The sequence below is a fragment of the Planococcus citri genome, chromosome 3, assembly GCF_950023065.1.
Source record: "Planococcus citri chromosome 3, ihPlaCitr1.1, whole genome shotgun sequence".
Classification (NCBI taxonomy): domain Eukaryota; kingdom Metazoa; phylum Arthropoda; class Insecta; order Hemiptera; family Pseudococcidae; genus Planococcus; species Planococcus citri.
In genome coordinates, this window is record NC_088679.1 from 46,632,720 (window position 1) to 46,648,047 (window position 15,328).

The window sequence follows — 15,328 nt, forward strand, 5'->3', positions numbered from 1 at the left end:
CCACAATTTTTTCAGAAAAAATTAATTTGTATTCCTTATCAAATTTTCAATGGGTAATGTATTGCACTGTATATCCACCAAATCCATTTCCTTCAGTTTCCAGTCATTTTGTTGGAGATTTAAGTAAAGTTGAATAAAGTTTTGGCAACTAACTGTTGTTAATTCATATTACAGCTGTGATTTTTTTTACTTTTGGTTCCATTGTTAGTTGTTTTTTAAAATAAATTGGGTGTTTTTCCTTCCTTTCAACTGCTATGTGCTGAATTCAGTATTCGAAAGTTGTGGAAAAGAAAAATAATAATCATGATTGAATTGACGTGGAAAGGTAATCTACTGGAATCTCTCTTTATGAAATTTCAGAAAAACAGTAATGTTTATCAAAGTATTCGTCTTTTTACAGAAGCCAGAGATGTTCTACGTACTCACAGAGAACAAAATATTAGGCAAAGTCAGAAAGTAGTCGATATTTGGGAGAATGTTCTTAACGACAACGTGGATAAATTGGGCGACGAAAGTAAGCATTGATGAATGTAATTACTTATGAGAATAGACGGATTTATCAATATTATAAATCTGCAATTCACAGAGTATGTCGTTTGGGAACAAGTCTGCTTTTGTGCGTTGGATTGTAACAGAATGGATATAGCTAATGAATGCCTCGTACAATTATTCATTAAATTCCCAAATAGTTCCAGACATCGCCTATTAGAAGAACTTACTCACGAATACCTTGAACGGTTTGTCTTTGCAAATGTGAAATCCTCTTTAAAAAGGAACTGAGTTCAATTAGAGTCATTTTGTAGGTACGATGAAGCAATAGCTTTGCTGGATTTGATGATCGAGAATGATGATACTAATGCTTCACCAAGGAAGCGTAAAATTGCAATTCTGAAATCAAAAGGAAAAATAGCTGAAGCGGTTAGAGAATTGAACGAGTATTTGAAAAAGTAAGCTGTCAAAGTTGAACGTTCGTAATATATTAAATACTAATTGGATTTCTCTTTTAGATTCATGATGGACCAAGACGCATGGAATGAACTTTGCGATTTGTATTTAAGTGAACAAGAATACGCCAAGGCGGCATTCTGTATGGAAGAACTGATTCTACAGAACCCACACAATCATTTGTTTCACTTACGATTCGCTGAAATTAAATACACCCAGGTACGTAGTTCATTCAATGTGTTTGAAATGGAAATATATAGTTATGAATTTCATGATGTTGTTTTACTTTGGCATTGTTTTTAGGGAGGATTTGATAACTTGGAGCTAGCTATGGCTTATTACTGTCAAGCACTCAAGTTAAGTCCTTCAAATATGCGAGCACTATTCGGAGTATTTTTGGTGAGAAGAATATGTTCAATTGTTTATCAGTTTCTCTGTAATGTTTTATTTATGTCTGCTGTTTTATCACCTTCGTATTTAGTGCGCCAAACATATTTCATCGTCGCAAAAATGCAACTTGAACCGAAAGAAAAAAGTTAAAGAGATATTATCCTGGTCTTTAGAACAAATTCAAGCTCAGTAAGAACAATATTCTGTAACATACTGGCAATCACCATTCAATGAAATTAATTTGATCATGTATTTTGTAGGTATGATCAAGTTGCTGATCCACTGCAGCAAAACGATGTGGTTAAAAATTTACAGAACCTGGATTTATCGGCATCTTAAGTAAAATGTTCTATTTTTATATTTGTTATACGAGTAGGTAAAATATTGTTAGCTCTTTTTTTCGTTTTATTTGATACATTATGTATTCCAGTATTGTACTGTTGCAATTCAATAAAAATTTTATTTTCAATGGGACATGCTAGGTTCGCTTTTCATTGACTCAACAATAGCTAATGAAATTTAACCATAATTTCGCGTTCATCGCCAAATCACGCCGAAATTAAATATTGCGAATACCTTCGAGTCCAGATCTCGAACGATACACTGCTCATTTATTACATTCATAGTTTTTAAAAAACATACCTATGAAGTGTGGCTGTGGTACAATTCATCAAAAATTTATAATCTCAATATATATGTAGTACCTAATCCACATTGCGATGATTGGATGAGTTCACAGAGAATTTCATTTTCTCATAAGGGTTGTTGCAATAGAGAGAATGTTGTGAAAGTAAAGGACAGAAAAGATGTATTTAATTCATTCACCATTCCCTGCGAGGACACTTTTGTTGAATTTACAGAACTCGTGTTCAATTAGTTAACGACTCAGATTCTCACTTCCATATTATCTTCCAGTAATGGTTGCGAGTACTTCTGCTAACGTGAGTAATTTATCTATCAAGTATTCAAGATTTTACAGATGCATATGGGTGTTTTTTTAGAAGAATTGTGTTGGAGTATTTTTTGGGCCAAAGTTAGCTCATGCGACGAGAGCAGAACCGAACTGTTGATTTTAGATAAGTAGTTAATGAGTTATTCAGAAGCAAATTGAAGACAGTACATACCTACTCTTGATTACCTATCGATGTTTTTATCTATTACAAACCTTTTTCATACACGTATAACGTGTACATATTACATACATCGGTACATTTGAAAATTCCATAATTTACCTCAATGACTTTGGAAGAAACACTCCTGCAGATTCATAGCAGCCATTGCACTATCACGTTTTTACCCCCATAACAATTTGTGGAAACTTCTTCAATTACCTGTATTATCATCAACTTACCTCTTGTTTCTGCGACGTGAAGGTTGCTGTTTAGTTTTACGAGTAGATAGGTACTTAAAAAAAGACATTTTAAGACATTCAAATTAAAAAATAATTACTTTTTTTTTCTAATTTCAACGTTTGCTAAAAACCAGTTTTTTACAACAATAATTGCCAAAAGGGCAACGAATACGACAAAAAAAATCAAAAAGTAATCAATCGCTTTCTCTAACATAATAGAATTTGAGTGTATCAATGATATAACAATTCACAAAAAAGAAGAAAGGAAACCGCTGGTTCATCAAGAGTTGGAGAAAACTGTCACAATGAGCCAAATTAAATATAGAATACTATCTATGACCGTTTTTCAATACCAACGGACGAACATTTTCTTTACGAGTGACGATTTTTTCTGCAAAATCCTGTAATAATTTAACAAGATTTTTACGTTTAAATCGTAACGATTCTTCAATGGCGTCATTAACAATTTTCATCTGCATATCTATTGGACCTTTTAAAGATTGCAAATATTCAAATAGTTTTGTGTGATCTAAAACAGAAAAAAGCAAAAAAAAAAAAAAACATACAAAAAACGTAATGAATAATACTAATTAGAATTTTGCACTAAATTTATGTAACAGCGCCACGCCATTTAACTGTGTTTGAACAAAAACTGCACTTACTTTTGCCAAATCTTCTAACTTCTTTATAAATAGAAGCTCGTATACAAAGATTGTACCTCTTAATTTCTTCTAATTCTTTTTTACTCAATACTTGTTTAACTTTATTTGAGCCATTGGCCACACCATCATCGACATTATTTGCGCTCATGCACTCATCAACGCCGCTATCGGCATCAGAATCGTTAATGAGCGCATTTTGGTCTGGATGGCTTACCAAATTGGCGGTACTTTCGTCAAAATCAGACATTAATGATAATGGTGGTGGTGCATCTTCGTTATAGTGCTCGAAAGGTTCCAACGATGGTGGTGTCAGAACATCGAGCGGAGGAGGTGAAGGCGATCTTGGGCGTATTTCTTCTTCCAGTTTAAAAACTGGAACGCTCATTTCCTCTGAAAAATTAAATTTAAAATTAAATTCATAGAAAGGAGAACAGTGAAATGAATTATGGACAATTTACCTAAATCACCGTTCACTGCAGGCGATACAGGACTCATCTGTGGAGACGCAATCGGAGACGGAAGTGGAGACGGGCATGGCTTCTTTCTCAATTGAACATGTCTAGGAATAGGACCTGGTTTCCGTTTCAGTGGCATTCTGGCAACATCAGGAGCACCTGATCGTCTAGAAAGATTTCGTTGCGGCGAACCACCACCAACGAGGTCAATATCTGCTTCGTCGATAATCATACGCTAAAACGAGACAAATTCGTATAAGTTTGCTGAAAATTGAATTAATTGCGGTAATGAATCACTCGTGGTATTTACTTTATCGATTTTAAACGGATTGCCAAATGTATGCTGTCTAACCGGAGTAGATTCAACTTCACGCAAAGGTGATGGTATTCGTTTAAGATATTCTTGATAGTTACCCATTTGTGAAACCGGCATGCTGTGTGCTACATCTATTATCGATTTTTAAAATATTCAAAAAAATAAACAATTAGTAATAGTTTGACAGAACTTCTAGCAACGAAAGTTTTTTGATTGAGACGCAGATATTATGTAAGAGTTATTATCTAAAATCAATTCGGTCAAATTTATACCGTCATCCAATAATTTTGTGTGAGTAAGATTCTTCTGCAAGAAATTGGAACGCATCCGAAATACTTGATCCAATAAATTCCGCCTGGGAATATCGAACGGATTTCTATAACTTTGACATCCTATTCTCGCGTACTGTTTACGACTTCTTGGAACTGCCACAACATGGCCCGCGAAATCATTCAATTGGTCCCGTAAAGATGAAAATTTTTCTACAAATATTTTGAAAAATTAATACGTGATTGCCAGTCATTCGTAACCTCATTAAATGGATTTTTCAACAAACTTTGCACAGCCGGATGAGTTATTAATTCTTTTTTCAAAGGAGATCGAGTGGTAACACGGATTCCTTCACTGTTACTATGTCCTTTTCCAATCATTTGTTTACTGCTAATCTCGTTACATAATCTACAAATAACGATAAAAGAATTATTCCATTTCATTTATCGATTATGTAGAGTACGTTTACAACGGAAATCGTATTGCTATGGCGTCAAACGAGAAGGAAGACTTACTTATCAAATTCAATTTTTCCTTGTATTTTCAACTTCTTTAAATAATTTACGATATTATAATTGTAAGCGTTATCCATGGTATCTGGAATTAAAACCTGAACGGTGGCCTTAGCAACCCCCATTTTTTCCAAAGCCTTTCGTAAAGGCTTCAAATTGACAAGAGAGAAAAATTTTAAATTAATTCAATGAAGAAAATTATAACACGATTTACAGATGAAATTCGGAGAACATATTTGCACTAAGTTACCTGACAGTAATAGGCCGGCACTGTACGTAGATAATTTTGAAAATGACTACGCCATTCGGGTGTCACTTTCAAACGATGTACTTTAAAAAACTCGTCTAATAATGGAAGCAATACTGGGTAATTATACGGCATGACGAACAAATTTACACATGTTAAACTGGTACTTGCTTTCAGATATCCAAACGGATGAATGACATCTGAATTTTTATAACTGTTGGGTATGAAAACCTGCAATTAACAAAATCGGTTTTAAAATATCTGACACAAGTTTGTTGTACACTGTTAAGTGAAATGAATACGAACCTGCCAACATACAGTAGGTTGCTTTCGAGCCAAAATGTATTGCGTTAACGGACTAGGTTCCAATTCATATTTATCAAAAGGTAAATTTTCAATCACTAATGGTTCTTGATTTGTGCAATTAAACTTGATATTGGGATGTGCAGATCTCGGAGGCTGTAATGAAAAATGAAAATTAGTTCAGCAATTTCACCAATTTTCTCGATTTATCAAACTCACCAAAGTTGTATGCGAGGTATCAGGCCAGAAAGATTCTGGTATAGGCCAGTGACCAGTAGGAAGTTGCATTTTTTGAAGATTTCTTTGAACGTAAATCAATTTCCTACACGAATGCCAAGAATTGTTTAAAACTGGTGGTATGTTTAAAGAATTACCATTTCTAGTCTGAAAATTGAAAAATCAGCATTACAACTCTTTTGATTCAAATTCAAGTTTCTAAAAAAATATTAAAAATTTACATTGCAGGTTAATTTTTGCTGCTCAGCAACTGGATCCCATTCTTTCTTATCGTCCATGATGTCCATTTCTTTATTGCCTACGCACAATAACAAAACAAGTTGATTATTTCGCGTCGTTAAATTTTCAAACATGTGCAACAATTCGTACTTTCAGGAAACAAAGGAGACGGATCCGGTCCGACTTTTTCAAAATTGATCACAACTCCATGTTGGATTTTTTGGACTAAACTATCGATACATTGTTGCAGCATGCGGTGGGTTGTAATACTGTAAGACCTGCCACCAGTTACTTCGCACATACTATCTATAGGAGAATTATCCGTAGGCACATGGCCACCGATATCTTTTTCGTTGGTTGGAGTGCCAGAAAATCGTAAAACTAAAGAAAACAAACGTTGATCCCATCTGAACGGTTCTCTTGTCATTTCTGATCCCAGAACCGGTGAATGCATAGGGAGGTTGAACTGAAACACGATCAAAATTAATGGTATTTCGAAGACATCGCGTAACTTGACTAAAATACGTACTTCATCCGTAACTCCAGAATTATTCGTTAATCGACCACCATCGGTGATTACCACAATAACGACAGGCTCCAAGAAATACGGACATCTGCCACTTCCGTACGTATCAATTCCACTTTGAATGCGATTTATGTTGAGTAAATCAAAAACATGTTTAAGCGCAGTGCCCATTGTTGTCATACCATGGCATTGTAAATTCTTCAGCTCAGTCATGAACGTATTCAAGCTTTCTTTCCATCCAGCCTAATTCAAAATATTAAATCATTAAAAGATAATTGATAATACTCGGCGTTAATGACTTACTTTGATGTTTTGAGGAGGGTCTTCGAACGTTAACAGCATATACCTATCGAACTTACTATCCAAAGATCGCTGACGGACCTGAAATTTGAAATTTTGTCAACAAAATGAATGTGTTTTATTGTGATAACAAAAGAAACATGATAAAAGTATATCGAAATAGAAGCGTAATTAGTTTATATACCTTGACAAATGTTTCGACTGCACCTTTGGCTATATCCAGTAGTTTAGGCCGTCCTCCTAAATAAGCTCGTTGGTTCATAGAGGCTGAAGTATCAATAAGAAAAACTATGATAGTCATGCTAAAGATATGTAGTAAGATTTGCGCAGAACGTCAACATTAAAATTTCATTTCAGCAAGTAGTGCTGTAACCTGACTACATTACTGTGTATTACTATGGATAATCTAATACTAATAGAATACATTATTAAAAGCTAGAATTATAGACATAATGAGACAATTAAATTCACATTGCAACTGGTACATTAGCTCAGCCAAAACGGCAATACGCTATTTATCAGTTCGCGTACACGAATGTATTTTTTTTTTGTCGAACATACGGTGACAATGTTGTATGTATCACAAGATGAAAAATTCAATGTGGGAGATTTGACTCGATTTTGGATTTGGAGATAACCATTTCTAGTACATTGAATAAAATATTATGCAAATTAAATAAAGGATTCAAATCATTTTAAAATTTTAAAGTAGTATAAATACCAATTGTCCCAGAATTTTGCATTTGAAAAAATTATAAAATTCAGAAAGAGGGAAAGTTTTCGGTAATTTAAGATTTCTTTTTTAGACTACCTGGCTTACTGAAAATATCAACCAATCATGAATCGAGAAAACAGAAAAAAAACAAAAAATCAAAAAAATGATCGTTTGTGCTGAAGATAAAATTTGAAAATTTCTCTAGTGAAGTAGAAAGAATGATTAATTTGCAATTTTCTTCGTGAAATGGTTTTTATTTTTTAATTTTTGAGACGAATTCAAAAATGTTCTATCTATTCTAATCCTGATCAAGTGATTACCAAGCAGTTTATTAAAAATACTACAATTTCATTTTTCCTGTGTGAGGGTAATATTTTTATATGGTGAGCAACATTGCTTAATCAATGAAACTACGAGCAAAGCACAAAAGAACGGAAGTAGAGAAAGTGAAGAAGTGTGATTCTTTCAAATTGTGGTGATGTGCATTTCGGTATGGTTTGTCGCATGTTTAGCGTTAATTTATTAAAAAATAAGTGAAATATGCCGAAGTTTGTTTTCAAAGCTTGATTCTAACGGTGTATAATTTGTTAACAGTAATGTCCAAGTAGATGCATTTGGCAAGAATGTATGAAAAAATGAATTCACCTTTCAGATAGAATGACGTAATATTCGTTTCGATTCTCGTGTATCATTTCGCATAATCATTAATAATTTTCAAGTTGATCACTAATTTTCAAAATGAAGTCTTCTACAAATCATTCCAATAACGTGACAGTTTTCAAGCATGTGAAATACGAACATCTAGTTGCTGGAATTACTGGCGGAGTCACATCAACGTTACTTTTACATCCATTGGATCTTTTAAAAATTCGATTTGCTGGTGAGTGAATATAATTGTTGCCATGGTTTTTCATGTCTTATGTTTCACGTGTTTTTTAAAGAGGTATTGTGAATGAAAGGAGCTAATGTGTGAGCTACAAGATGCCTTGTGGAATGTAATTCTCATTGCGGTTTGACCAGTTCATGACTTACACGAATTTGGCACGTCTGTGACAAATGTGTCACCTAATAAATTCTGTTCTAGTGTAAAGTTTTCAAGATTGAATAAATGACGAGATACGTTTAATTTCAGTAATATTATGATAGATGTATCCCCTGAATTGAAATTGCATAAGAAGACCAAACTACACGAGAAAAAAATCAGTTCATGTGACAGAGTAATTGAGTACAGTATCGGGATTAATGGAGTTCAGTTTTAATGAAATATTGTACTTGATGTACTTAGCTAATAGCTGTGTACGTGTTGCGCTCATTTTGAATATCGTTTCTGTTTTATTTCATGAAAATTCACCAAACTGCTATGCGATGATGCATTATTCAGTTTATGCATTGCTCGGGTGGTTTTTATCAACAGTTCGGCACTGTAATCTACCTATATCATTATGCATATCATGTATGAAATCTGATCGCTGGAATCAGTCATGTTATTCTTGAGCATCTTTCACTTATGCTGTGCGATTTGATAGTTTCACGAACCACCCATTATTTTGCATAAAAATATGCAACATCGCACAGTACCTTACTATCTGGTAAAATCGATTATCACATTGAAATGATTTTTAATTTCTGTTTTAAACCGGTTTTCACTTAATAACATGGTTATTCCTGCAGCTACCTGTCCCCACGTTGGAAATTATCTCTCGCGGTGATGAATTTCTTGTTCATGAACGAATACTTATGATCATCAAACCAATGAAATGAACAAAGTTAGATAGAAATTGATCAATGATCATCGCTGAAGGCATTCTATTGTGTTATTTGCGTTTAATAGCGTAAAATTCCATTCTAGTTCAACCATAATTTTTTGGCGCCGAAATGGCACCACTGCGCCGAATTTTTCGAGATTTTTCGATTCGCGTCTCGCGACGAGTTGAAACGTCAGGGCTTCAATGAATTTCACACGTTTAATGAATGATTCGTACCAACTCCTCAAAAAAAATTCAAAATTGTGTAATTTGCGATTACGTAGATAACGTATTCACGCGACAGTACGCGTGTCTGGCGAATGAACATTTTTCAAGTTGGTCGAGTTCTATCGCTTAAATTGTATCATTCATTTCTCTCATTTTTTTCTAAAAATAAGTAGGTAACTGTATAAATTTATACTTCGTATATTTTTGTACAAAATACATCAAAAACCTGAATCGTCTCTTGGAGGGAATCAAGAATTTAAACTGACCTAAGTTATTTATTGTTACAGTATGCGATGGTCGACATTCAGTTCCTCAGTACAACAGTCTAACTGGCGCCGTTTCTCAGATCTGTAAGCAAGAAGGTATTCGAGGATTATACAAAGGAGTCACTCCAAATGTCTGGGGTTCTGGCAGTGCTTGGGGATTATATTTTTTATTGTAAGTATGGTTTTAACTTTGAAGTTATCATTATTGTACCATGAATACATTTCATGAATGTTCTTCGAAACATCTTGGTATTCGATCGAATTTTTGAAGATTGCAAGTACATATAAAAATTTAAAAGAACCGTGCGTATTTCTGTAATGGTCTTGGAGTTGTGTAACTGGTGTCATTGACCCTTGTATTTACTATTTTGTATATTTTCATTTCGTGATAAAATCAACTTTATTAAATTTACCTCAATGGAGTATTGATTTAAGTTCATATAATTCGACGTAGGCTGTTATTATTTAAAAATCAGTATGAATTCTTTTGTTATCGACCTACTTCGTTTCACACGCGATAGAATTTCCTTCTGATGAATCACGCGAACAAATTCTTGAAATTTTCATCAGGCCCGGTTTCTATCTCGTATCAGTCTATAACGTGACAGTCAAAAAATTGAAATCAATATTCATCGGGATAGAATTTAATTTTGCACGGATCATTCGTGGTAGTGTTATCTCTTTTTTCTATTGGAGGAGATGATTTGCTAGTATCTTTGACGTTATCTGGTAATCATGTACATGGCGATAAACTGATTTTACATATGAGTGATTAAATGCCCATTATTATAATTTAAGAAATCTGATTTAGCCAAAAAATATGCACACCTTTTTTTATCAGCTCTTCATGTAAGAGGTTTATTTTCACTTGAATTACTTCTCCACGCAGCTACCACTACCAGCTAGGGTTAGCTAGGTCTCGTCATTTTCTAGTCGAAGCAAATTTTGAACTTTGAGAACAATTTGCTTTACTGTCGGGTTTCACAATCTCCCATTCGCTAAGGAAAGATATTACAGATATTTTTGACCGACAGCCGACAAGTAGCCAAGGTGTGTAGGGAAACAGACATGGTTTTTTTGCGTTTCGCTTTAAAAAAAAAAAAAAAAAGTTTAAAAATATGTTTGCAAATTTAAAAAATGTTTAATGCATCTCCTGATTTATGTATTTTTTTTATTGCAGTTATAATTCGATAAAAAATTGGATACAAGGAGGCAATACGAAGAAACCATTGGGTCCTACGATGCATATGACTGCTGCAGCCGAAGCAGGAGTACTAACGTTGATATTAACAAATCCTGTATGGGTTGTAAAGACAAGGTGAGCGAATAGTTCATTAATTGTAGTATTTTTCCAATCTCGGTAGGAGAAATTACATTATTTATTTGATTGTAAAATTCTGAAAATTACCAATAATGTGAATAGATATCGATAAGTCAGATATATTTCAAACCAGCGGAATTGTTGAGTATATTCTGACTTCATTGATCATCTATTCATCAAACCCGATATACCGTTCAGTAAATCGAGTGATTTATGAAAATTTCACTTTCACGAAATCGTGTTGCGATGTAAAATCTTCGAAGAGCACGTTAATTTTTCATTTTGAAAAATTCGAAATTATACTGAACGGTATACATGTATTGATACGGGAACAACGTAATATGTACTTGTTGTGGGCGAATGAAAAATTGTTTTTTCTTGGGCAAAGACAAAAAATATTGTTGTTTTTTCATTTTATTGAACAGACTATGTTTACAATATGCTGAAGAGCAGCATTCTTTGAAAAATTATCGTTATAATGGAATGCTGGACGCTTTGAGGAAAATTTACAACACAGAAGGCGTTCGAGGTTTGTACAGGGTGAGTATTAGGGTATCATATCTTCGATCACGGATATGTTATTATTTTTTCAAGTTAATGAATGTAAATAACAGATTTTAACGTAAACTAAATTACCTCCATGTGTACGAGTTGTTACTTTCGATTATAGTCGATATCGTTGTTTCACAGGGTTTTGTTCCTGGTATGTTAGGAGTCACACATGGTGCTCTACAGTTTATGACGTATGAAGAAATGAAAACGTATTATAATCAGTATAGAAATGTTCCAATTGATTCGAAATTGGTAAGCAAATGATACGCTTTTATTATACTGGAGTAGCTGAAAGTATGTTTTCAGTCTGTTCAAATGGTTTGTGTTTGCTGACTTCAGCTATTTGAAAAAAAACCTACATGAACAGTATTTCGTTTAATCACCCCCGGAAGCATTTTTTTTTGTAATTTCTATTCGTCCTGTGTTTCAAATCACAATTATCAGTTTCTATTGATTGTATTTGCTGAAAATATTTCATGATGTTTACAGAGTACTCTCGAGTACATCGGATTTGCGGCTGTGTCTAAATTTGTAGCTGCGGTGGCTACGTATCCGTACCAAGTGATAAGAGCACGTTTGCAAGATCACCACTTACATTACGAAGGGACATGGGATTGTTTCACTAAAACATGGAGGTACGAAGGATTTCGAGGTTTTTATAAGGGTCTAAGCCCATATCTGCTACATGTTTTACCAAATATTTGTTTAGTATTGGTGATTTACGAAAAGTTTACGGACAATTAGTGCAATTTTTGTTTTTTTTTCTACTCTACCAAAATTTATTATAATTTTTTTGTGTAGCTTTTATTTATTTATTTAATTAGTACCTACGTGAAATTGTATTTCTAAACCAGTGTTATCTCGTATACTGAACGGATCAATTTTTTTGTCCAATTTGATCGAATTAGCGAATTAGCGATGTTTTTATGTAATCACTTAGCCGAGCCTGGAATCGGAATAATTATTGTTGAATGAAAGTGATATTCGAGATGTGATACGAAAACAATGTCAATTGTTTTTCTTTTCGGTGTAATGAAATTGTGTTGGAATGAGTGGGATTGATGGATGACGCGATGTTGAGGAATGAAAATATAATCGGATACCAATATTTTGGTAAGTGTGCTGTATTTTTAATTCCTGAAATGAATGTGGAGGTTTGATTGTATGAACACGTGTTGTATTTTTTTCCTAGTCTTTTTAGTAGATTTTCTATACTACGTCGAATTCATTTTCAGTTTTAGTTCATTGGTTTTGTTTCTTTTAAATGGATAGTTCCGCTATGAAATGTTAGATAATGAAGTTGTCCGAATAATTACGTAAAACGTGAGTAATGTATTGGAGATATCTCATTTGCTGAGACTGGATGAGAAGTTGAGAGGTAGTGCACCGAGCTGTAGTAGGTATGTGAGACACAATAAAACTGCCATCTGCATTTGATTTTTGAAAAGTCGGTTCATTTGTAAATTGACATCGTGAGTATCAGACGATGCAATTACACATTAAAATGACCGAAGACGAAATTGATGTGGTTACGTGTTGTATAATCCAAGGGTTAAATTTGAAATATATTCAAAACGATTATTCCAGTTTTTGTATTAAATTAATAAAAGATCGCCGATGTATTAGATAACCCAAACTGTAATTAACCTACATTTCTCATGTCTTCCGAATTTTGATATCATTAAAATTTAATCGCTACTAACGTTTGGGTTTGCGTATCTATTTATAGAACGTTTTTCGTGTAGAAGAATTTAATGTAACACGTATCAATTTTCTCATTTATACGAACAATTTTTTTAAGTTGAAGAGTGATTTTGTGCAATTCATTTGTTTTATTTATGTAACCCGTACCGCTTCAAAAATTTGACTATGTAGGTATAGGTTTCAAAATCATGTTGAGGATCAACTTATATCGATTTTTAAACATTGTTGAAATATTGTTGAACGTATTTAGTTGATAGATAGATCGATTTTTCTCCTTCGGAAGGGTGATGTAGTATGTAGTTTGAAAGGAGTGTATGCTTACCTTCCGGCATATCGCTCACATTTTTTTTTTAATAAGAAAAAAAAAACTACAAAGATGAAAATATATTGTGCATAAAATGATTTCTTCCTATTTCTATTCGAGGATGCGAGAACAGATTTGTCTCATAGGTAACCAGATTTAGAAAGAAGCTGATATCTTGAGACGTCATGCATCTAATTGTTGTGCCATTATTAAAATTCAAAAGTTGCTCTATACTTTTGAAATTCTTGCGAGAAGTAGTGAAGAATGGCGGACGCTCTCCTTCAGAGTAAACTTTTGAAAATTACAGTGAATACATTTTAAATTTTCTAAAATATCACTACTTGTTCGGATTTCATAATTGAAAATATATTTTACAAGCTGGAGCAAGATGTACCGAGGTAAATATTCACTCGAGAAACGAAAATCAGTTTTCATCGCATTGTTTTGAGGTTTAGAAACAACTTTTAGCAATTCGATCAGCCGTAGTTTCTAGTTGTCTAATTGATAGTCAGTTGTATTTAAACGTGAAGTAGACGCGATAAATTGGTAATTTTGTAAGTTTCGAACAGTTCCTGAATTATGATTATTAATTATTATTTTCTTATAACTTATTGATAATAAAATGAGATCAAGAGAAGGTATCTGATGATGTTGTTATGGAAAATATTTTGCTGTGATGTGATTTATCTTAGTTAATCTTGTATTGTTTTTTCTTGTTTTTCTCTCTTTTATTACGTTTTTTTTTCTTTTTTTCCTCTCTCTCTCTCTCTCTCTTCAAGTCGTTTAATCAATAAGTTATGAGTTTAAAATTATTTTAAATATCTTCTGTCAACGTGTTAATATGCATTTTGTTTCTTTTTTTAAAAATTTCGTTTTTGATTTTCGTATTCGAACGCAAACGCTTTACCTTGTTTCCCCCTTTTTTTTTTGAATGTATACTTTCGTGTGTATTGTTTTTTCATTTGTCTCCATAGTAGGGTAACATGAATGAATTGTAATCAATACAGGATTTACTAGAACCGTTGAAGAAAATTTTTTGTTATATTTTTTCAAATTTGATGTACGTGTATATGTAAACTGTATACAACTACAATAAATACATATTTATTCCGATGCTGTGAAAATTTGTGAACAAAATCTGTTTTAGGATACCAATTACTCTAATTTGCGATGATACGGCTGAAAGGTAAATCTTGTGTTATTATCGTTCATTTATGTTATTCGCTTTTGTTTAGCTGTTATAGATAGGAATTTTTCCAATTTTATACGAACGTAATAATCTTTTTAGAATTTTTATCAAATTAATACCGTAGCTTACAGTTCAATTCGTATTTCATTCAGATACACTCTTGATTTTAAAAAATTTCAGCTTTTGAATTATCGTCGTGATTCATCATTGACCTTGCGTATGTTTTTATTGTTTTCAGATACGAAGGTTGGTTAGGCTTCTACAAAGGGCTGACTCCTAACTTGTTAAGAGTAATTCCTGCAACCGCTGTTACTTTCGTTGTATACGAAAACGTATCTTCATTTTTAATGAACACGAAGTGAAATATCGTTACACTTTGGACATTGGTTTCTGGAGTTCTGATTTATCGTATCGGACGATTCATGCTAAACTAGACGCTTTGTTATCTCATAGCGTCGATAAGTGTAGCGCTCGAATACTTACTGATTTTTATTTCTGGTCATTTATGAAAATGTAGACGCTTATAGAATATACCATTATCAAGTTTTTAATTGATACTTTTTTTTCTTAT

The 15,328-nt window shown here is 33.2% G+C and overlaps 3 protein-coding genes across 4 annotated transcripts; 2 read left to right on the forward strand and 1 right to left on the reverse strand.

Moving 5' to 3' along the window:
* The first annotated feature begins 18 nt into the window (after positions 1 to 18).
* Positions 19 to 1,809, forward strand: LOC135842152 (ER membrane protein complex subunit 2-like). The gene is made up of 8 exons (XM_065359534.1): positions 19 to 325; positions 401 to 514; positions 587 to 737; positions 804 to 947; positions 1,008 to 1,164; positions 1,249 to 1,344; positions 1,427 to 1,524; positions 1,596 to 1,809. Exons 1-8 carry the CDS (start codon positions 304 to 306, stop codon positions 1,672 to 1,674), a joined length of 861 nt encoding a protein of 286 aa, XP_065215606.1. The 5' UTR covers positions 19 to 303; the 3' UTR covers positions 1,675 to 1,809.
* A 960-nt stretch (positions 1,810 to 2,769) lies between these two features.
* IntS6 (integrator complex subunit 6) lies at positions 2,770 to 7,260 on the reverse strand. Its single transcript, XM_065359532.1, has 15 exons — positions 6,918 to 7,260; positions 6,737 to 6,814; positions 6,437 to 6,676; positions 6,058 to 6,373; positions 5,910 to 5,986; positions 5,671 to 5,835; positions 5,455 to 5,607; positions 5,152 to 5,379; positions 4,905 to 5,050; positions 4,676 to 4,797; positions 4,392 to 4,601; positions 4,114 to 4,250; positions 3,807 to 4,038; positions 3,349 to 3,738; positions 2,770 to 3,215 (listed from the first exon to the last, which is right to left on the reverse strand). The coding sequence occupies exons 1-15, from the start codon at positions 7,032 to 7,034 to the stop codon at positions 3,016 to 3,018; spliced, it is 2,811 nt and encodes a 936-aa protein (XP_065215604.1). The 5' UTR covers positions 7,035 to 7,260; the 3' UTR covers positions 2,770 to 3,015.
* A 614-nt stretch (positions 7,261 to 7,874) lies between these two features.
* On the forward strand, positions 7,875 to 15,308 carry LOC135840088 (solute carrier family 25 member 32). Of its 2 annotated transcripts, none has more exons than XR_010557692.1 (7): positions 7,875 to 8,328; positions 9,709 to 9,859; positions 10,868 to 11,005; positions 11,434 to 11,548; positions 11,699 to 11,812; positions 12,050 to 14,754; positions 14,996 to 15,308. XR_010557692.1 is itself a non-coding variant. In XM_065356430.1 (7 exons), the coding sequence occupies exons 1-7, from the start codon at positions 8,187 to 8,189 to the stop codon at positions 15,117 to 15,119; spliced, it is 930 nt and encodes a 309-aa protein (XP_065212502.1). In that variant the 5' UTR covers positions 7,875 to 8,186; the 3' UTR covers positions 15,120 to 15,308. The 2 variants fall into 2 exon arrangements, 1 of the variants encoding a protein (XP_065212502.1); XM_065356430.1 differs by having other exon boundaries at positions 12,050 to 12,195.
* Positions 15,309 to 15,328: the final 20 nt, after the last annotated feature.